The 21,786-nt window shown below is 49.3% G+C and overlaps 1 protein-coding gene across 7 annotated transcripts in view; it reads left to right on the top strand.

Annotated features, from left to right (window-relative positions):
- Positions 1–21,786, top strand: part of LOC139055867 (calcium-activated chloride channel regulator 2-like) — a 363,039-nt gene that overhangs the window by 96,983 nt on the left and 244,270 nt on the right. For 6 of the 7 annotated variants that reach the window (XR_011511953.1, XM_070533443.1, XM_070533442.1 and 3 more), the window contains exon 4: positions 7,001–7,171. Coding sequence is in view for 6 of the 7 variants with exons in the window: in XM_070533443.1 (XP_070389544.1) it covers positions 7,001–7,171 (171 nt within the window). In the remaining variant the exon portion in view is untranslated. Of the gene's footprint in view, positions 1–3,491; positions 3,806–7,000; positions 7,172–21,786 lie in introns of those variants that run through there. The other variant, XM_070533444.1, reaches the window with a different exon arrangement.

Here is a 21,786-nt window from a genome sequence, read left to right as displayed (position 1 = left end):
CATCCCGATCTGCTGGAATGGTCGGCCAGGAGGCTCTATTGGCAGTAGTAATCCCGCTGGCCTTGTCGGTGGTGTCTTGCGTCGCTGACAGTCTCGGAATTTTCTGACATAACGGGCGACGTCGGCGGTCAGGCGCGGCCAAAATACCTTTCCTGTATCCTCGATAGTGTCCGGGAAAATCGAAGGTGTCCAGTGGACGCGTCATCATGCAGGGCGTTCAATACTTCTGTACGCAGCTCTGACGGGACAACAAGAAGGTAGTTGGCGCGCACTGGTGAGAAGTTCTTTTTTACAAGTAGGTTGTTTTGCAGCGGGAACGAAGACAAACGTCGCTTAAATGCCCTAGGGACAACGTCGGTGTGCCCTTCCAAATACTCGACAAGGTTTTTCAACTCCGGGTCTGCGCGCTGCTGTTCAGCGAAGTCTTCCGCGCTTAAAATGCCAAGGAAGGCGTCGTCATCTTCGTCATCTTGCAGCAACGAGTCAATGGGGGCGCATGATAGGCAATCGGCATCAGAGTGTTTTCGTCCGGTCTTATAGCTTATAGTGATATCATATTCTTGCAGTCTTAGGCTCCGCCACGCCAGCCGTCCTGAAAGATCCTTTAATTTCGCTAGCCAACACGGGACGTGATGGTCGCTGACGACTTTCAATGGCTGGCCATATAGGTAAGGGTGATTCTGCGGTAGCCCAAACGATGGCGAGGCATTCCTTTTCGGTTGTAGAATAATTGCCTTCCGCTTTTGGCGACGAGCAGCTAGCATAAGATATCACGTGTTCATGTCTATCTTTTCTGTGGACTAGGACCACACCGAATCCTAGGGTACTGGCGTCAGAGGGGATTTCGGTATCGGCGTCGTCTTCGAGGTGAGCAAGTACGGGCGGCGACTGCATACGTCGTTTGCGTTCTTGAAATGCGTCGGCCTGCGGCGTTTCCCGCTTGAACTCCACGTCACATTTAGTTAGCGATGCGTGAAAATTGCCTATAGTTGGCACACATGCCAAGGAATCTACGCACTGCCTTCTTGTCGATGGGCTGCGGGAACTTTGCAACGGCAGCAGTCTTCGGCAGGTCGGGGCGGACTCCAGACTTACTGATGACGTGGCCTACGAACAGAAGTTCATCGTAAGCGAAGCGGCACTTTTCTGGCTTCAGAGTGAGCCCTGATGACTTGATGGCCTCTAGTACTGTTGCTAGCCGCCTAAGGTGACCGTCGAAATTTCCGGCGATGACGACGACCTCTTCCAAGTAAACAAGACACGTCTGCCACTTCAATCCTGCTAACACCGTGTCCATGACGCACTGGCACGTTGCAGGCGCCGAGCACAGTCCGAATGGCATGACCATGAACTCGTAGATGCCGTCTGGCGGGATGAAGGCTGCCTTTTCGCGATCTCTCTCGTCGACTTCTATTTGCCAGTAGCCAGACTTGAGATCTATGGTGAGAAGTATTTTGCGTTGCAGAGTCGATCTAATACGTCGTCTATCCGCTGTATGGAGTATGCATCCTTCTTTGGGATCTTGTTCAGTCGACGATAATGGAAATGAAACATAAGGTTTCGTCTTTTAAGACAACAGGGAATACCCACGGACTTTTCGACGGCTGGATGATGTCGTGGCGCTGCATTCTGTCGATTTGTTCTTTTATAGCGTCACGTTCTCGCGGCGAAACTCGGCAAGGGCTTTGGCGGAGTAGTCGTGTGCACTCCTCGGTGATTATGCGATCCTTTTCGACTGGTGTCGATCGAATCCTTGATGACGTCGAGAAGCAGCCTTTATATCGTCGGAGCAGACTTCTGAGCGGTTCTTGCTTAATTATGGGGAGACTTGGATTAATGCTGTAGTCTGGTTCGTGAACCATCGTTTTCGGGGTAGATGCGGGGGAATACGAGAGAACAAACGCATTACTGGTTTCCAGAATTTTCTCGATGTACGCGATCGTCATGCCCTTGTTGATGTGCTTGAACTCCTGGCTGAAGTTTGTTCGCAACACTTCAGTTTTCCGTCCGTGCACTCGAGTGATCCCTCTTGCGACGCAAATTTCACGGTCGAGCAGTAGACGTTGGTCAACCTCGATGACGCCTTCTACGTCGGCAGATGTTTTGGTGCCGACGGAAACGACAATGCTGAAGCGAGGCGGGATGATCACTTGACCTTCCAGCACGCTTAAGGCATGGTGACTACGAGAGCTGTCCGGCTGTATCGCCCCATCCCCCGACAGCGTTATCGACTTCGATTTCAGGTCGATGATTGCGCCGTATTGGTTCAGGAAGTCCATGCCGAGAATGAAGTCTCGGGAACACTGTTGCAGGATGAAGAAGCTGGCAGGGTAAGTCCGGTCATGAACGGGAATTCTTGCCGTGCAGATTCCAGTCGTCGTGATGAGGTGTCCTCCAGCGGTCTGAATTTGAGGGCCTTCCCATTCAATTTTTATTTCTTCAACTGGCCAGCGATGCGTTTAAAAATGATGGAGTAATCAGCCCCCATGTCGACTAAGGCGGTGACTTGGGGGCCGTCGAGAAGCACGTCGAGGTCATTGGTTCTTTTTCTTGCAATACAGTTCGGTCTTAGCGTGCGGTCACGGCTGCGTCGCCTTGACTTGGGGCTGGTATGTGACGTCGTCGGGTCGTCTTTCATCATCCTATTCTTTGCTTCCACACTTCGTCGGGACGGCGGTGTGCCTTTATGCCATCGAGGTAGTTCTTTCGACGTCTTCGTCGGCGGCGGAGGATATTCGTCAGTTCTACAAACAGCGACCAAACCTTCATCGGTTGCTGATTTTAGTTTTCCGGGTACGAGCTCGCTGACCGGCCCCGGGCTGGGCCAGTGTGTGGTAGGCGCTGCGGCGACAGGTATTGGCCTGGTGACGGCGAACGGGACGGTCGTCGAGCGCTGCACTGAGTGGCACCGAGGTAGTCGGCGATATCGTGAGGTCGTTCGCCAAGCTGTGGTCACGGCGCGTTAACGGTGAACCTTGCAGTCCCATTTCCCGGTAAGGGCATCGGCGGTACACGTGGCCGGCTTCTCCGCAGTGGTAGCAGAGCGGCCGGTGGTCAGGAGCGCGCCAAATGTCCGTCTTCCTCGCGTAGCGGTGCTGGGCGACAGGCGGGCGTGCTGACGGCGGCGATGGTGGACGACGTAATTGTGAGGTCAAAGGGTGCTGGCGTGGTCGTGCAGGGGGGGCCTTGACGGCGGGCGGTGGAGGCGTAGGTCATCGCTTCCGGCTGGGGCTACGGTGATTATGGTTGCACCTGAGGAACTCCAAGCGATAGGATCACCTCTTCTTTCACGATGTCGGCGATTGAGGCCACTTGAGGCTGCGACAAAGGCAAGACCTTGCGCAGTTCTTCGCGCAAAATGGCCCTGATGGTCTCGCGTCGATGGTCCGTGGCCAGTTATTGAATTCCTGCGTAGTGGGTAGAGTTTGTACGGCGGTTGAATTGCCGGTTCCGCATTTCGGCTGTCTTCTCGATGCTGCTGGCCTCGCGAAGAAGCTCTTCTACGGTCTTCGGTGGGCTTCATATCATTGCACCGAAAATTTCTTTCTTCACACCACGCATGAGAAGGCGGACTTTCTTTTCCTCGGGCATATCTGGGTCGGCGTGGCGGAACAGACGGTTCATTTCTTCCGTGAAGATAGCGACGTTCTCTTTAGATAGCTGCACTAGGGCGTCCAGCATGGCTTCGCCCCTTTCCTTGCGCGCGACGCTCATAAAGGTGCGCAGGCAGCCGCTACGGAAGAGGCCCCATGTTGTCAAGGTCGACTCCCGGCTCTCAAACCACGTTCTGGCGGCATCTTCTAAGGTAAAGTATACATTCCACAGCTTGTCGTCGGAGACCCAGTTGTTAAAAGCCGCGATTCGTTCGGAGGTCTCCAAACAGGATTCCGGGTCTTCCGTCGCTGCTCCATGGATGGGCGGTGGGTCCCGAGGTTGTTGTAGGATAATTGGGGACGCGGGGGCCGCCATTGGGGTTGTTTTGTCCACGATTTTCTTTGTCGACTCAGGTAGAAGTCCGTGCTCGGGGGGCAGTCCTTGCAGTCTGCGGCTAGCACGCTGGTCTTTGGCGATGTTGGTTTTGTCCTCGGGCTTCGAGCTTGGATCGCGGCTTTGCGGGGGCGTTGGCTATATGAACGCACTAGCACCTCCACCAGATGTCATGTGATAGTGACGGTTAAGAAGGCAGCAAAACTGTGATTAACGAAACGAGCGTTTTATTGGGCGAATTTGTGCCCTCATAAACAGGCTACACTCAAAGAACAGCGGTAGCGGCGAACACACTCGACGATCATCAAAAATCTGTCCCGCGGGTCAAGCGCGTTGGCTTTTATACAGCAGTCGTCGAAGGTTCCAGACAAATCTTTGAGACCTGCGTGCCTTCCACAAAGTTCTACACCATTCGCGTCAGGCGATCAAATCAGATGACACAGGGTTCGGCGACAACAGACAGTGGATAGAAGCATCGATAACTTTCCAGAAACTTCTGATACATGTATGTGCGTCCCACGTTGTGCGATAACATTTGTTAGGCGGCGAAACGTGGTGGCCTGATAAATATAAGTACACGTGTCAATAGGACAGTCTTTAATGCAACAAGGGCCAGAAAAAAACGCGAAATGTTGCGTGGTGTACTTTTGCGGCATGAAAAATTTCACATTTCAATCAGACACCCTGCAGGGTAGACGGACTCGTGAAACTTCAAGCCGGTCTTGCTGGGTGCGCCGCTTGAGAGCTTTGAGATGATCCTGGGAGACTGGCATGCGTTTGCAACCACTGAAAAGGCGGGAATGGAAAAGGCCTGCTGCCCGGCAATGAACATTCTCGAGTTTGTCAGCGAGGTTTGCTTGGTACGGGTACTGCTGGGAAGGTATATTATGTTTAGCTCAAGAGAAGAAACATTGTTCTTTTTGCATTAGCACTTATATTTCCACTGTAAGAGAGAAAAGCACACAAGAGGTCATTCCGCCAAATGGCGATGATGAGGATAACGCTATAATATGTCTTATACTTACCTGGGAGATTAGCCCTGGGGGGACCCCAACATGCTGGGGTTTCGGCTCTACTTCGGCCTTGTTGTCCTCTTTTTTTCTTCGCATTGCCCGCACTACCGTGAGCACTTCATCCTTTATACGCGGCCACGCAGCAAGTTTTGGTGTCGGCTTCGGGCCTGACACGCAACAACTTGGCAACAACTTGCGTAAAACACGTGTGTATAGAAGCCATGGTCGAATAGCCCAGGGAAGCGAGGTCCCCATCGATGAGGCATATGACGCACGAACAGCTTCTCTGGAGAGCCGCACTGAGTGTTGCATCCTGTTTGAAGTTGGGAAAGCAGTGCAGAGGATCCTGCGCACTAAACACTGGGTGGCCCCACTGACATTTTATGCAACGAAGGATGTCCTTTGAAAGTTAAGACTGAGATCAGATAGGCAGAAGGCTAGGTAGCGATAGATGTAGTACAACCTGATTAAATCGAACAAGAGAGGCCACTATTTGTCCCTACCCTGTTTCAAAGGAGATGCCAATACACATAATTATCATCTTCATCAACATAATTTTTCGTCTTTTCTGGCCTATCGAGCCTTCCCTTACGGTAACAGTCATGCATACGATATGTAGGAGGGCAATTTGAGCTCGACGTGCATGACAAAGTAGCGTCGCGAGTTTCAAACGAGACCAAAGGCGGCTAAGGCTGCGCCGTGGGCTGCGACTCGGAGGAGGTGCGAGATAGCCTTCGTCATCCCGGAGAGCAGCGGAGTGGGGGCACTCAAAATCCATGCTTGTGGAGCCCTAAAATACAGTTTCACAGTAATAAGAGAGGGCGATCAAGCCGCTGTTATTCAAGAGCCAACCGCTGGCAGCCTAAATAAAAGAGGCTCGCGAACACCAGCCTCGTGTCGGGGCTCGACCCGAGAGGCTGTGGTTGAATCCTGTGCTTTCCTGTATGTAACTTGTGAATAGTGTAACTATTTTGATTATACAAAGACAGGCTTCATATTCTTTGGCGGGGACGACGATCTGCCATTTGCAGCGAGCAGAAAATTTGTGGTAGAAATATATGTGGATAATAACTGGCACTTAATATCCAGCACACTTACTCGCAAAAGTGACCGGTGAGAGTTGTTAACGCTTGAAACTGCAGGCCAGTTTTTCTCCACTGCAATCGGTATCTTACATATATGGTCAAGTATGGTCATTTACGAGTTGGTACAATTACTCGCCTGCAATGTATAGCGCCTGATTTGAAGTTTTATAACCTATGGTTCAGCATATCGTGAGCTAACAGCGAGAGAACATCAATTCAGAGTCGTCAGTAAGCCTTTAGTGTCTGTGCAGGGGTACTAAGTTAATTTAGCTCAATTACTCATAGGAGACCCTGATGGAGTAGGATATTCACAGAGGAATAAAATTGGGTTGAATTGAACACCGTAGGCATTACCCAATCCTGAATGGAGACTTACCAGTGTCGCCGAAATGAAAAGAGCACAATCATTGCATTCTAGTTATAGTAATAGAAAGCAGAAACTTGGAGGATAACAAAGAAGCTCGAGAATAAATTAAGGGCTGCGCAAAGCGTGAAATAAAAAATGGTTAGGCGTAATGTTAAGAGACAGAAAGAGAGAGGTGCGAACCAGAGAGCAAATGGGGAAAGCTGGTGTTCTGGTTGTTATTAGGGGAGAAAGATTCAGCTGGGCAGGTCATATAGGGCGTAGGGTAGATAACCGCTGGACCATTAGAATGACGAAATGGGTGTCAAGGGAAGGGCAGCCCAGTCGAGGACGGTAGACAATTAGATGGGGCGATGAAATGAGGAAGTTCGCTGGCGCAAATGGAAATATAGCGCGCGGGAGGGATAGCTGAAGATCCCCGAGAGAGGCCTCCGTCATGCCGTGGAGATAAAATTAGAACGATATGATGATGATGATATTGCCAGATAGCGCCCTGTCAAGCCAGTCTATACTGCGAGTTCCGCCCAATGACTTCTCTTCTGTATGCGCAGACGCTGTCAAACACATGCAGTGCGCGCATCATGACGTCACCGCAGAAGGAAGATGGCACCCCGTGCGGCATCATTGAGGGTGCCCTGGAGGCCGACTGCGTAGACTTCGAGCCCGTGCCAGAACTGACCGATGTGCGGTCCTCCATCATGTTCCTGCCTCCACTTCCCATGGTGCGTATATCACAGTGGACTGAAGCTCGTACTCGGTTGCAGAGAATCATACTTCTGGCAGTATTTTATTGCGATAGCAACTATATTTTTACGAGCCACCTGTCCTGCAAACGAATGAGACGTTGAATAGCAGAAGCAGAAGAGGACGAGCTCTGCCCGGGCCCTTCCACATAACGCTCGTATTGCAACAAACCTGAAACTATGGACCGTTTCCTTGTGAGTGTCGTAGGTTCGACGTGCACAGAAAACTTCTAAAACGTCTTCTTTGCCAACTTGGATTGATCATTGCGCTTCCTCTGATTCTGTCTCTTCGGGCTTCAGCACTAGGACACAGCAATAGGAACGTATGTGATTCCATATTCAATTTTGTAAGTGAAACAAAGAGACTGCCATCATAATTTTATTGTTTACTTTCCTGAATATGAGTGCAAAAATATTGCCTTCAAATTTTAAAATAAGAATTTGTAGGAAGCTTAACCTTCGCCTTTAAGAGTGGAAACTGATAACATTCAAGCACCCCTGATTGCTTCTCATGCTTCCCGGCAACTGCAACTTATGTAACCCTAATGCTTACCGGGAAACACTGGAGGCTAACGCTGTGCAGGAATGTGAGCTTTCTGATACAAGCGTGCGCTATTACGCGGGCCGAGATGCGGCGAAGGCGAGCGCCATGAGAAGGTGTTGCAAAGAACCAGGCGCGCTACTGTGTGGCCTCCGAGGTTTGAGTGCGCCAATCTCGGACACCGTGGCCGGTCTATGAATGGTAGGAACGCTGGAAAAGCGGTATTTGTTTGAGTTTCCGCGTAACAGAATTATGTTTCCTCGTATATTCAATACACAAGCCGGCGCTAGCATGTGTGTAGGTTGTGTGCAAGTCATGCTTGCGATTTTTCTGACGTATTTTACATTGAGAAATTCAATTAGTTCAGTAATTTCATTGCGCTTGTCGGAAGGTCTGCGTGGTTGGGTGTTCGTGGTTGAGTTTGCAGGGTTCATAATGATTTTTGCCGAAACGATGGTCCACGCGGGACGCCGACACCGGATTTCCTGCGACACGGGGTCCTTAACGCTATTGCGTTAATATCGTTTGAAAATTTATAATAACAATTAGTATTCATTTAACACCATTCTAAAACAAAAACATTTAAATATTTTTTGCTTTTTACCTATGGCCGCCCGATTCATGGCCGATACCCCCAAGTGGGCTGAGCAATATCTATGGACACCAAACCAAACCAAACCGGCAATTTCGTTATTGTGGTGCAACTCGCTGCCTCTGTGTAAACACCGTACATAAACCCTTTTTGACATCTCCCCGTAACATCATTGGTGAAAGCATGTAGACAACGGACATGAACATGTGATACGAGCCAGCAAGCCTCTGAGCGAGCAGCTTAGTGGCTCAGCCTCGGCTACCACGACATTGGTTATCCTGGCCTAACTCCGAGAACCTGGTACCACCCTCCCCGGTGCTAACTCCATGTACGTCGAAGACTGTTTAACAGGATGGGAGCAACGCAGCAAGAATAACCAGTGGGATGCAACCATCATGCTGGCTAACTTGATTAACTACCTCAAGGGAGCGGCCCGTGTTTGGTTCGAAACACATGAGGAGGAACTGACTAGTTGAGAAACTTGCAAGCAAATGCTACAGAAGCTCTCCGGGAAGCCAGTCCGGTGCAAGAGAGCTGCTAAGAAAAAGCTGTCATGCCGCGTCTAAACATCAACTGAACCAGATGTCATGTACATTCAGGACATGTTAGCTCTGTGTCGGCGGGTTGACGGCAAAATGCCTGAAGCTGGCAAAGTCAGCCACATACTTAAATGCATTGCCAATGACGCCTTTAATTTACTCATAAATGAGGACTGCCCGACCATCGACAATATCATAAAAGAATGCCAACGCTCTGAGGAAGCGAAAAGCTGTCGTGTCAAGCGACAATTCGTGAAGATCCTTAACACCACCGTAACCTTAGCCTGGGAGGACGTCCAGCCACCTGGTACCGAAAGCTTGCTGGGTCTTCTGCGGCGTGAGTCTGAAGTCGCGTCTCTACCTGTTCCTTAGGCCCGTTCTAACGCCGAGTCCCACCCCGCAGTAAAGTTGATCCAAGCCATTTTGAGCGAAGAGTTGGCGAAGACAAGCATTCATCCCATCTGTGTTGTAAGTCGCCCAGAGCTCAGCAATTTCTTTCGACCTACCCACCCACAATCGACATATCCCGGGTACCGCGATCCACACCAGTGGCGCACCGCGTGGCGACAGGCCAAGATGTTTCACGTGTGATGGGATAGGCAATATCTACCGCCATTGTCGCTATCGCCGGCCGTCGTCACCTCGTCCAGCGTACACTTACCGCCCCGCAGGCAGTTGGTCGTCATCGGTTCGTTCTCGCAATGACGCACCGCACCCTCATGTTCCTGCCCTGACTCCATGCTAGGACTGCTCACCATCCCCACAGAGCAGAACCACGTTCTTGCTTTCCGCTGTCGTGCCGCTGCCCACCGCCATACCCTCGTCGTTCATCTTCGGAACACTGATCAATGCAGCTCCCAGCGGAAATGCTGCATTTGGCCAAACGACCCCGAAATCTTCTGTTGACCCTGGCGACCGAAGACACCTTTTTCACGTAGAAGTGGACGGCGCGCCTGTTTCGGCGATCATAGACACTGGGGCGCAACTACCTGTCATGAGCGCTCGCCTTTCTAGTCGTCTCAGAGATGTTCTCACGTCCGACACGTCGCTTGTATTTTGCGTTGCCGATGGCGGTACACCGTTCGTGGTCGGCATGTGCGCTGCACGTGTGAGGTTTGCTGGCCGCCAGACCTCAGTCCTATTCCCTTTTCTGCAACAATGTCCTCATGACGTCATCCTCAGCCGTAACTTCCTGAGCACCCATTCTACCCTAATTGAGTGCTCGGATATAGTTGGAACTTCCTTCTATAGCCGACCTGAACACTGACTTACCACCGGGTTTATGTGTCGTCGAGCTTGTTCATCTGCGACCAGCTACCGTGACGTATGTCACGTTGGCTTAACAGCCCCCTGTTTGTCACAGTGACTATGTGCTCTTCCTATCCCTGTGTGCTAACGCTCGTTTGACGCGTTCTGTTGTGCTCCCTTACTATATTGTGACTGTTGCAGAGAACCGGGCGTGTTTACCTATATTGAACTTATGACGTACCCCACAATTTCTTCCCAAAGGCATTATGCGCAGCATACAACCTTTAGGCGCACGTGACCTTCTGGCCCTGAATATCGATGCTCCAGAGTCTTCACCTGCAAGTCCGAACACTAGTACGTCAACTTCAACTCTCTTTACATCAGTGCAGTTAATGAATGCTCATTTCTTGCTGTGATTCTTGACAGAAACGTAACATTTACGAAGTATATCGTCTATTTGAAGGGCAAAATTCTCTAGGTGTTAGAATTTTACTTAAAGCTAGGTATTAATTTAGCAAACCAACATTGCTAACCTTGCATTACTGTTCTATTCACAGCCATCTCAACTATTGCATGACAGCGTGGGCCAACACATATCCAACTTATATAGCACCACTACAGCACTTGCAGAATCAAGCCATCCGGATATATTCGTTCAGCTCATTCTACTGCAATGCTCCTGGTATGCTCCTCCAACGACTAAATATTTTCAGTAATTATTCTTGGTAAACATAAGTTACCCGTAATGGTATTTAAGGTAACACGTAATGCTCCCCCAGTAAATATATCTTCTGAGGCTACTCTGGTTAACTTAAACCGCACAATATTTGCAGCTAACAACAATTTCTTATTGTCACTAATACCTACTAATTATAGAAAACATGCTGGATATTTCGCCGCTTGTTATCTACGTGGGACAGCCTCCCACTAGATGTCAAGCGCTCTTTGTCTTTAGGTTTTTCAAGAAAACATTATTCACTTTTCTACTAGTTAGCCAAAATAATCCACATATATAAGCTATTCACTTCACTCCTGCTCATTTCTTTTGCGTTTTTCCTTTTTCCTAGTTTTTGTTTTTTCCTTGTAGCCTTTAGAAATATTTTTGGTTTGTTCTGCTGCGAATGCCTCACCTACTGCTTTAATTCTACAACTAGTTATGACTTTCTATTATCTTGCAGTTTGTATTACAGCTGCTCTGCATAATCTTCCACTTAGGGACTACTATATTGCTGTTATATGCCGTGTATTTGCTCTAATGCATATATTTCGTGACAGGAGGTCCCCTTTCAGCCGTATGTTCTGGGACTTCCTTCTGTATACTTGTGTCAGCATGTATATCTACTTATAAAAGAAATAAACTGAAACTGCGTACTACGCTTGACGGCTGTCTTGACGGTATGATTGACCCTGACCGGAGCCCTTCTCACTCCGAAGATTTTTGCAGCTTGTTAACATCTTACTGCGATATTTTTTATATTTTTTCTTCGTCCCATCTTACACAACTTGTAACCCATTGCATCGATACTGGGAATGCTAGACCCATCCATTGGGGCCATCACCGAATGTCTGCGTCTGAACAGTGTGTCATTCTAACAGAAGTTGTGCAAATGCTGACTAAGGACATGATTGAATCATTTGCGTGTCCTAGGGCGTCCGCTGTGGTGCTTGTGAGAAAAAAAAAGACAGCACATGGCATTTCTGTATCGAGAATCGGCACATGAACAAGATTTATAAAAAAGACGTCTACCCTATGCCGTCAAAAGACGATGCATTCGACTCCCTGCATGGCGCAAGATATTTTTCTTGCATAGATCTTCGATGCGGCTATTGGCAAATTGCGGTTCAGGAGCAGGATCGGGAAAAGACCGCCTTTGTTACCCCCGATGGGCACTACCAGGTTAAAGTCAAGCCCTTTGGGTTTTATAATGCTCCAGCGACATTTGAACGAATTATGGATCTCCGCCTACGTGGGCTCAAGTGGCGTACGTACTGATGTTACCTTGACAGCGTCGTCATTTTTTCGCCTACATTCCCCGATCACATACAACGTCTATCGGCTATTTTGCAGCTATGTCGCAATGGCCGGCTTCAACTAAACTCGTCCTAATGCCGTTTCAAACGCTGAGAGATGACCGTATATCGCCATATTGTTGGTGCGGCGGGTATCCGACCTGATGCTACCAAAGTACGCGCTCTTACCAACTTTGCAACGCCCCGTTCTGCGAAAGACGCCGCTCGTTTTTCGGCTCTGACTTCCGTCGCTTTGTGAAAGACTTTGCAGTATCTTATGGCATCTTACATGCTTGCTCAAGAAAAACGTTCCCTTTGCCCGCGGACCTGTCCGAGCTTCTACCTTTTCGCAGCACATCGTACTGCTGCGCTGGCTCACTTCGACGATTCTCCTTACATGGAAATCTGTTCAGACGCCAGTGGCCATGGCATCAGCGCTGTTCTGGCTAAATGTCGACGTGCTCAGGACTGTGTCATTCCTCGTGCCAGCCGCCTCCTTTTCACCAAACAGTGGAATTATTCCATTACATAGAGAGAGAGAGAGAGGGAAAGAGCGCCTCCCTCTTGCATGTGCCGTCGCAAGATTTAGCCCTTATCTGTACGGCAGAGCTTTTACTGTCGTCAATGACAATCACTCTCTCTGCTGGCTGTCTTCGCTTAAAAATCCCACGGGTCGCATTACACGCTGCGCATTACGGCTTCACGAGTACTCATATGCAGTCATCGACAAGTCTGGTCTTTTGCACAGGGATGCGGACAGCCTTTCCCGCTGCACCGTCGAACAAACCGAACCCGCACCGAGCGACTAGAGTCCTTGCATACCTGCCATCTCCGAACTGTTAAAAGTTGCTGCTGGACAACGCCGTGACCCGGTAATACGCAAACTTATTGGCGGTCTCAACTCCTAGGCCCCTGATGCCTATCTCCGCCTCTTTGTGCTACACGATGACAGTTTACATCGTCGCAGTTTGCTTTTTGATGCTCCTGACCTCCTACTCGTGATTCCGGCACGCCACTGCGCGGCTGTCCTGGCCAAGCTCCACGATGCGCCAACAGCGGCGGACGTCAGCGTTTCAAGCACGTCCTATCGCGCATGCCATCGGTTCCACTGGCCAGGCAGGTGCCGCTTGGTGCGTCGTTACGTGGCCTCTTGTGACCTTTGTCATCGCCGGAAATCCTGCCTGTTGCCCATCTTCAGCCTCTCGACGTTCCGTATAAGCCGTTTCATCGCGCCGCATTGACTTACTTGGGCCGTTTCCTCTGTCTTTCTCACGAAACAGATAGGAAACCGCGGCTACAGACTATGCGATACAATTCGCGATCACCTGTGCTGCTCCCAATGAGCTGCGCGACTAACGTTGCTGGCTTCCTACTCCATGACCTCTCTTTGCAGCATCGGATACCTGAGCAACTACTAACTGACTGGTGCAGACAGTTTTGTTCGAAAGTGATCGAGGACATTCTACAATCCTGTTCGGCGCAATACAACATAAGCAAAGCTAATCATCCACAGTCGAATGGCATGACGGAGTGACTGAGCCGAACAATTACCGATATGCTGGCAATGTATGTGTCCACCGACCACAATGATTGGGGCACTGCATTGCCTTTTGTGACGTTCGCGTACAACACGTCATGACATGAGGCCATTGGTTATTCGCATTTCTTTCTCTTATTCGGCCGAAATCCGACGTTGCCAATGGACACGTTAGTGCCTTTTTCCGTGTGTCCCCCTACTGTGTATTCTCGAGAGGACATTGCCCGTGCTGACCATGCACGTCAAATGGCCCGCGCGCGATTCAGCAAGTCGCACATCCACCTAAAATTGCGATGCAATAGCTATCACAGGACTACCCACTTTGCCCTTCGCTCCCTTCTTCTCCTCTGGTCCCCAGCCTGACATGTCGGGGTTTCTGAAACGTGGCTGATCCCGTACACCAGCCCATATCGAGTGTGCCGCTACGGGACCGATGTAACGTTGGAAATCTCTTTGTCTCCATCTGCTCAACCTTGAACTCATGTCGTGCACGTCGTCCACCTGAAGCCATTTCATGTGCCAGACGCATATAACCATGCGTGTGTGGGGAACCTTTCCCGTGGCGTTGTGTTTTGACTGCGCCGAGTCGGTGCTTCCAGCACCGGAAGAAAAAGTTATGAGCCATCTATCGCGGGGATGAAGAAGACGTTGCATAGCAAACGAGAAAGAGGACGAGCTTTGCCCCGACCCGCCACCTTTGTTGTCGTGCCGTTAGCTGCCACTGTGTTTAGTATTGGACACAAACCTTCTTTCCTGCCAAGCGCACCTCAGCCAATTCTTATTCTTCTGACTATTTCACTCTCATAATCCGGATCCGCAGTCACTACCTGTCCTAAGTAGATGTACTCCTTTACCACTTCCAGTGCCTCGCTACCTATTGTAAACTGCTGTTCTCTTCTGAGACTGTTAAACATTACTTTAGTTCCCTGCAGAATAATTTTTAAACCCACCCTTCTGCTCTGCCTCTCCAGGTAGGTGAGCATGCAGTGCAGTTGGTCTCCTGAGTTACTAAGCAAGGCAATATCATCAGCGAATCGCAAGTTACTAAGGTATTCCCCATTAACCTTTATCCCCAATTCTTCCCAATCCAGGTCTCTGAATACCTCCTGTAAACACGCTGTGAATAGCATTGGAGAGGTCGTATCTCTCTGCCTGACGCCTTTCTTTATTGGGATTTTGTTGCTTTCTTTATGGAGCACTACGGTGGCTGTGGAGTCGCTATAGATATCTTTCAGTATTTTTACATATGGCCCGTCTACACCCTGGTCGCGCAATGCCTCCATGACTGCTGAGGTTTCGACTGAATCAAACGCTTTCTCATAATCAATGAAAGCTATATATAAGGGTTGGTTATATTCCGCACATTTCTCTATCACCTCATTGATAGTGTGAATATGGTCTATTGTTGAGTAGCCTTTACGGAATCCTGCCTGGCCTTTTGGTTGACGGAAGACTAAGGTGTTCATGATTCTATTTGCAATTACCTTAGTAAATACTTTGTAGGCAACGGACAGTAAGCTGATCGGTCTATAATTTTTCAAGTCTTTGGCATCCCCTGCCTTATGTATTTGGATTATGTTAGCGTTCTTCCGAAATTCCGGTACGCTCGAGGTCACGAGGCATTGCATATACAGGGTGGCCAAATTTTCTAGAACAATCTGTCCACCGTCCTTCAATAAATCGGTTGTTACCTGAACCTCCCCAGCTGCCTTCCCTCTTTGCATAGCTCCCAAGGCTTTCTTTACTTCTTGCGGCGTTACTTGTAGGATTTCAAGTTCCTCTAGGCTATTTTCTCTTCCATTATCGTCCTGGGTGCCTCTGGTACTGTATTAATCTCTATAGAACTCCCCAGCCACTTCAACTATCTCATCCATATTAGTAATGATATTGCCGGCTTTGTCTCTTAACGCATACTTCTGATTCTTGCCAATTCCTAGTTTCTTCTTCGCCGCTTTTAGGTTTCCTCCATTCCTGCGAGCATGTTCAATTCTATCCATATTATACTTCCTTATGTCAGCTGTCTTACGCTTGTTGATTACCTTCGAAAGTTCTGCCAGTTCTATTCTAGCTGTAGGGTTAGATGTTTTCATACAATGGCGTTTCTTGATCAGACCTTTCGTCTCCTGCGATAGCTTACTGGTGTTTTGTCTAACGGAGTTGCCACCTACTTCTATTGCACACTCCTTAATGATGCCAATAAGATTGTCGTTCATTGTTTCAACACTAAGGTCCTCTTCCTGAGTTAAAGCCGAATAACGGTTCTGTAGCTTGATCCGGAATTCCTCTATTCTCCCTCTTACCGCGAACTCATTGATCGTCTTCTTATGTACCAGTTTCTTCCGTTCCCTCCTCAAGTCCAGGCGAATTCCAGTTCTTACCATCCTAAGGTCACTGCAGCGCACCTTGCCGAGCACGTCCACACCTTCCTTGTACGATGCCAGAGTTAGTGCAGAGTATAAGGTTGATTTCATTTCTAGTTTCGCCATTCGGGCTCCTCCACGTCCACGTTCAGTCATCCCATCACATCTCACACACATCTCCCCGTAACACATCTCCCGCAACAATATTGACACTCCAGGAGAATTTTCTCCGTCGTCATCGGACTCGCCGCAATGTTCACGCGCTAGATTCAGCCACGATCGTTATGGCGCGTTTATAGTCCGACGCTAACGGCGCGCGGGCGAGCAACACCGGAGTGCAACGCCAATCCCCCCCCCCCGCGGCCTTTCGCGTTACGGAAGACGCCGCGTTTGCTCTCCGCTTTCCTTCCTCGCGCGCATCGGAGTGAGCCGCGAACGTCGGCTCGCTTCGCGTGCTTTCAATCGCACATGCAGGAATCGGCCCGTGGAGACGGTGTCATTGCTGTCGGACTTTATACGGAACATCACGAGGACGGCGATGGTAAAACTGCGCCTGGAGTGCCCATATCATTGCTATCGCAACAAAGCATCAATATTATGCAATGGCGCCGTATACTTTTGTGCTGTAACTGAGCATTTTCGAGCACGCGCACTACTACGCAAAATATCGAAGACAATGATTCCTCGAAGTGCATTCTTTACAAAGTTAAAGCTACTTCGTGGATAAAGTTCACCCAGTTTGCTGAACTTGAGTGATGGTATAACGGTGCCAGCGCTGGACTGCCCTGTTGTAAGGATGGTATCAAAATTAATGTTTCAGCGTAAAATGGTGGCATGCCTCTCCACCAAGTTGACGTAGAAAGATCTCGTGGGGTGGCAAAACTTACGCATAACGCTCAATTTCGGTTCCCTAAAGCCATGCCTTCGCTATTTTTGATTACACGTGACGCCACCAATTTCGGGCCAGCAATCAACCAATATCATAGAGCACTTGTGTATTGCACACGCAAGCCAGAGGTGTATTCTCATGGTGACCCCAGTTCTTTGGTCAGGCTCACTACAACTCACCATAGAAACTTCTACGAACGGCCGCGTTCTTAACCCTGCCTCACTGGGGAGACCATTTTTTACGCTACAGCGTTAAAAGCCCCGTGTCGTAGAAAATGCGGTGTCGGCGGCGGTGTCGGTTATAGGAAAATCATCCCGAACCACGCGACCTTCCGCATGGCGCATAGGCGTTACTGAACAAATTGAATTTCTCGAAATAAAATGCGTCAGACAATTCGTAATGTACAACTCACACAACCTTCAGACACGATAGCGACGGATTGTAATTTGAATGGACGAGAAAACATATTTTTTTTACCGAAAACTCGAACAGAAACCACTTTTCCATATGCCGTTTGAGGTCTCTCCTAGTGGTCGCAGAAGCTAGGCATGGATACTAGGGGGATCTAGCGAGTGGGATGGTGTCTTTAACCTAATGAGGTGTGTGTTAGAGACATGTACTACGCCTATATTAGCTATTCTGAATATATACATATAACTATTATATAATGTTCCTCACAGGGCCCTATAGGCATATGAGTAAGGGGGGCGTAGTGGAATTTAAATAAAGGATAGCCGGTGAAATTCCATAAAGAAACTTGCACAGATAAATGGTAAGCAAGAAAGGCATGCTGCAACTGAGCAGTAGGAAAAATATCGAAGAAAAGTATATATGTGGGTTCGTTGTGTGGGCGAGGGGGGGGCGCTGATTAAATAAGTCAGTAACATGTACCACAAGAAAGATAACGTCGAAAGCGTGCATATGAATATAAGGTTGAATCGTGAAAACGAATGGATAAATTAGCACTGGCAAAATATTTGGTATGGGCACTCCATGTGCACAAGTGTAGCAGCAATAAATCACTGCCGAAGTTTCACTGGGTTACATTCTGCGACTATGCTATCGGTAAGGATATTCCATGGCTGTATGCCAACTGGAAGCTTCAGTGAGTGAAATGCGTGAGTATTACCGTAAATGCCCGTGAAGCTTAGGTTAATATTATGTAGCCTAGGTGACATACGCGGTGAGATTTCTACGCCTCAAAATTTCGTTTAACTGATGCACATATTTATGAAACAGGCACAACGGGGCTATGTCAGGTTCATTACTCAACTGTGGTAGAGAAGGAGAGAGTTTAATTTGCGTTACAGGCTGAGAAATGGTTATAGTTTCGAGAAATGAACCAAGCGGCTCTATTATAAATAGCTTCTAACATGGTAGTTAAATAGCTTTGATATGGGGACCAGATCAAAGAGGAAAATTCGCGTTGCGGGCGGACCAACGTTCTGAGAGCAAGCTCACGAATGGAAGGTCGAGTTTCGAAGGTTTCGACGTAAATACCCCAATGACGTGGTACTTTAATTGTTATTGTACTTGAACGATCGGATGCGTTTTTATCGCATAAAAATTTGATGCTCGAGGAAAGGAAAGGCGACGTAGGCGTCTCTATTCTCGGTGGACACCTGCTGTGAGGCAGAGGACGCTTCTAGTAGCAGTAGTAGTAGTAGTAGTAGTAGCAGTAATAATAATAATAATAATAATAATAATAATAATAATAATAATAATAATAATAATATAATGAAGAAAGGAAGAAACGAAATCCCGATCATCATCAAGAGCGGAGGGCACGAGATCGGCGCTCGAACACCACCTACTTGTTCTCCCGACCTACTGTTCTGAGCTACCGCCTGTTTGTTGGGCTCGTCCAATAAACCTCCTTACATTTGGTGGATCGTGCGGGGTACGCTCATCGCCGACACCCTGGAACTCCGATCCCGTACGTTGCACTCTACCATGCAAGCTGACGCTGCCCAACCACCGCCATCTCTCCCGGCCGCCGTTTGCCCCGACCGGGTTCGCCAGCGATACCCCCCGTATTTTCGGGTACGGAAGACCAGGACGTCGAGGACCGGCTGTCGGCCTACGAAAAAGTTAGTGGACCCAACAAGTGGGATGACGCTGCTAAGCTGAGTACCGCAAACTTTTACCTGGCTGGTGGGGCGAAGCTTTGGTATACGAACCACGAATCAGAATTTGAGAACTGGGGCCCTATAACGTAAAACTATTCCAATATGTTTCTATTCCAATTTCCTGACGTCAAATTTGCGGAACCACCGACGCAAGCACCGGGCGGTCACCCATAGGGTTGTCTGAACAGACCAATCAAACGCTCTCCTCGTTCATAGGACGTCCCTTTTGTTTGCTTGAAAAACGAATAACATTGCCTACACTGAGCGGCTTGTTGTATCTAATTGGCTCAAAAGAAGCGAGGAGAACGCTCAAGTGGAGAGGGATTCGATGGGGCCGAGCCACTGCACTGAAAACCGATAACCGGATGAAGAGGGTGGTGCTGGCGTCTGCGATTGGTCGGCTTTCCCTCACTTAGCTTGTGGTGGCTGGTCGAAAATCGCGGCGGCATGCAACGGAAGCTTAAAAATGACGCTAAAATTGACCCTCAGCAAAGAAGAGTTGGCAGAATGAGGTAGTAAACGTGCCGAAAGTGCTTGAAAACGTTACACGGTCACGCAAGAAGTTTTATTATACGCAAATACACCCATGCTCTCCGGCAGGTGCGAGTAGCCAGCGTCTCCGCGATCGGCGGCAGCTATCTTTTATTCCTTTCGGAACGGGGCAGCCTGCGGCTATTCCGAAAAAAATTCAGTTTTGTTCGGCATATTAATGCATCTTTATCGCGTACACGTCACTTTGACGCGGTGAGTTCGTGCGGTTTTGTGACGTCGCGTGACAGGCAGGTGAAGTGGTTGCAGCCCGAAAACTTTTCACCAATAGCCGAGGGCTAATGGCAAAAAGGGGTCGAACCAGAAATAACTGTTTTTCTTTTTTCTGTCAAATGATGCATAATCAGTGTGCACACATCATATCAGATGAGGAGGTATTGCGGTTTTTGTAACGTCGCGTGACAGACAGGTGAAGTGGAGGGTGGTCGAAAAAAGTTTTTGACCAATCGCGGAGGGCTGATAGCAGAATTGGAATAGAAAAGTTTGGAATAGTTTTACGTTATAGCGCCCCTGGTCCGCTTTTAAAGAGGCAATATTTGCCGTTTTCGGTCGCCCTGGCGTGCGGAAGTTGCGCGCCGAGCAACGGCTGCGCACACGGGCACAGGAACCAAACGAAACATTTACCGCCTATATTGAGGACATAATTGATCTCTGCAGGCGCGCCGATGCTTCAATGAGCGAAAGTGCCAAAATACGGCATATTATGAAGGGTGTCGACGATGATATCTTTCAAATGCTTCTTGCGAAGTCTCCTGGCACAGTGTCTGAAGTGGTAACTCTGTGCCACAGCTATGACGAATTGAGACGGCAGCGGGCTCTCACCCGACGTTCATCTCACACGTACAGTCAACCCCTCGCTGCACTGGACATCGTGCCTGACCAGTCACAGCTTCTCGCACAAATGAAAGAATTTGTGCGTGAGGAGGTGGCCCGCCAGTTGTCTCTCCTGCCGTTTGCTCAGCGTCAGGAGCCCCCACAGCAGCAGCAACTGCAGTGACCAATCCCGTTGGCCCCCGTGCTTCGACACGTCATCCAAGAACAGATTTCCGAGGCCATGCCGGTGCCCATTCAGCAGCAACCTGTCGCCGCGCCTCTTAGTTACGCTGATGTAGTAAAGCGGCAGCAGCTTCAACAGCCCTCACCGTCCTAGGGTGTGTCGTATGCTGCAGCCCCGATTCAGCCGTCCGTGACATGGGCTGCTCCCATCACTGCGAATCCCTGGCGAACGCGCGACAACCGGCCGATCTGTTTTGCATGCGGTGGTCCTGGTCATATCGCTCGATTCTGCCGCCGTCGCGCGCCAGGATACTCAGACGCCCGTTCGCAGAACTACATGGATCGTCCCCGCTCTCATTATGAGAGTCCGGGTCCGCAAACAAGCACGTCTTCACGTGACTATCCGCAACCCACGTCTCGTCGCCCACCTTCACCCCGTCGCCGATCCTTGTCGCCCATGCGTCGTCGACCAGCCCCTGAAAATGAGGGGAACTAGCCCCCGCAGTTCTTGAGGCAAGAACTGCGCTGTCGAAATGCTCAAGTCCTCGAACTTTGCCGTCGAATATTGTCGAAGTTTTTGTAGAAGGCAACCGTGCATATGCTCTTGCCGATACTGGTGCTGCCGTTTCTGTTATAGACGCCACCTTTTGCCGCAGGCTTCGGAAGGTGACCACGCCTCTTGAGATGATGCCCTTACGTACAGCGCATGGAGACCCTGTTCGGCCTATAGCTGCCTGCACTGCTCGACTTATTATCGCTAAAGAGCACTACACTGTTGAGTTTATCGTCCTTTCATCCTGCTCGCACGACATCATACTTGGCTGGGACTTTCTATCGCATAATCACGCCGTTATTGATTGTGCCAGATCTGAACTTGAGCTCTTCCCGTTGTGTGACCAGTCCTACAACCCCACTCATCAAGCCGCACACAAACTAGACGTAACAGAAGATACAGAAATTCCGCCGACAGCAGCTGTTTTGCTCCCCGTGTTCTGCAACAACATATGTGATGAAGCTGCATTCTTTGAACCATCACGCCTCCTTCTACGTCGGAAGCCACTTCTCCTGCCTTATTCGACCCTCTCTATTTCGAATAGAACAAGCGCTCTTTACCTCACAAATCCTCTTCCGTATCCCATCAGACTGCTTAAAGGTGAATCCCTTGGATGCCTGCACCCCATTGATATCGGCCAAATTTTTTCCG

Source organism: Dermacentor albipictus, chromosome 2 (assembly GCF_038994185.2).
Source record: "Dermacentor albipictus isolate Rhodes 1998 colony chromosome 2, USDA_Dalb.pri_finalv2, whole genome shotgun sequence".
NCBI classification, from domain to species: domain Eukaryota; kingdom Metazoa; phylum Arthropoda; class Arachnida; order Ixodida; family Ixodidae; genus Dermacentor; species Dermacentor albipictus.
This window is presented reverse-complemented; position numbering and strand designations above follow the sequence as displayed.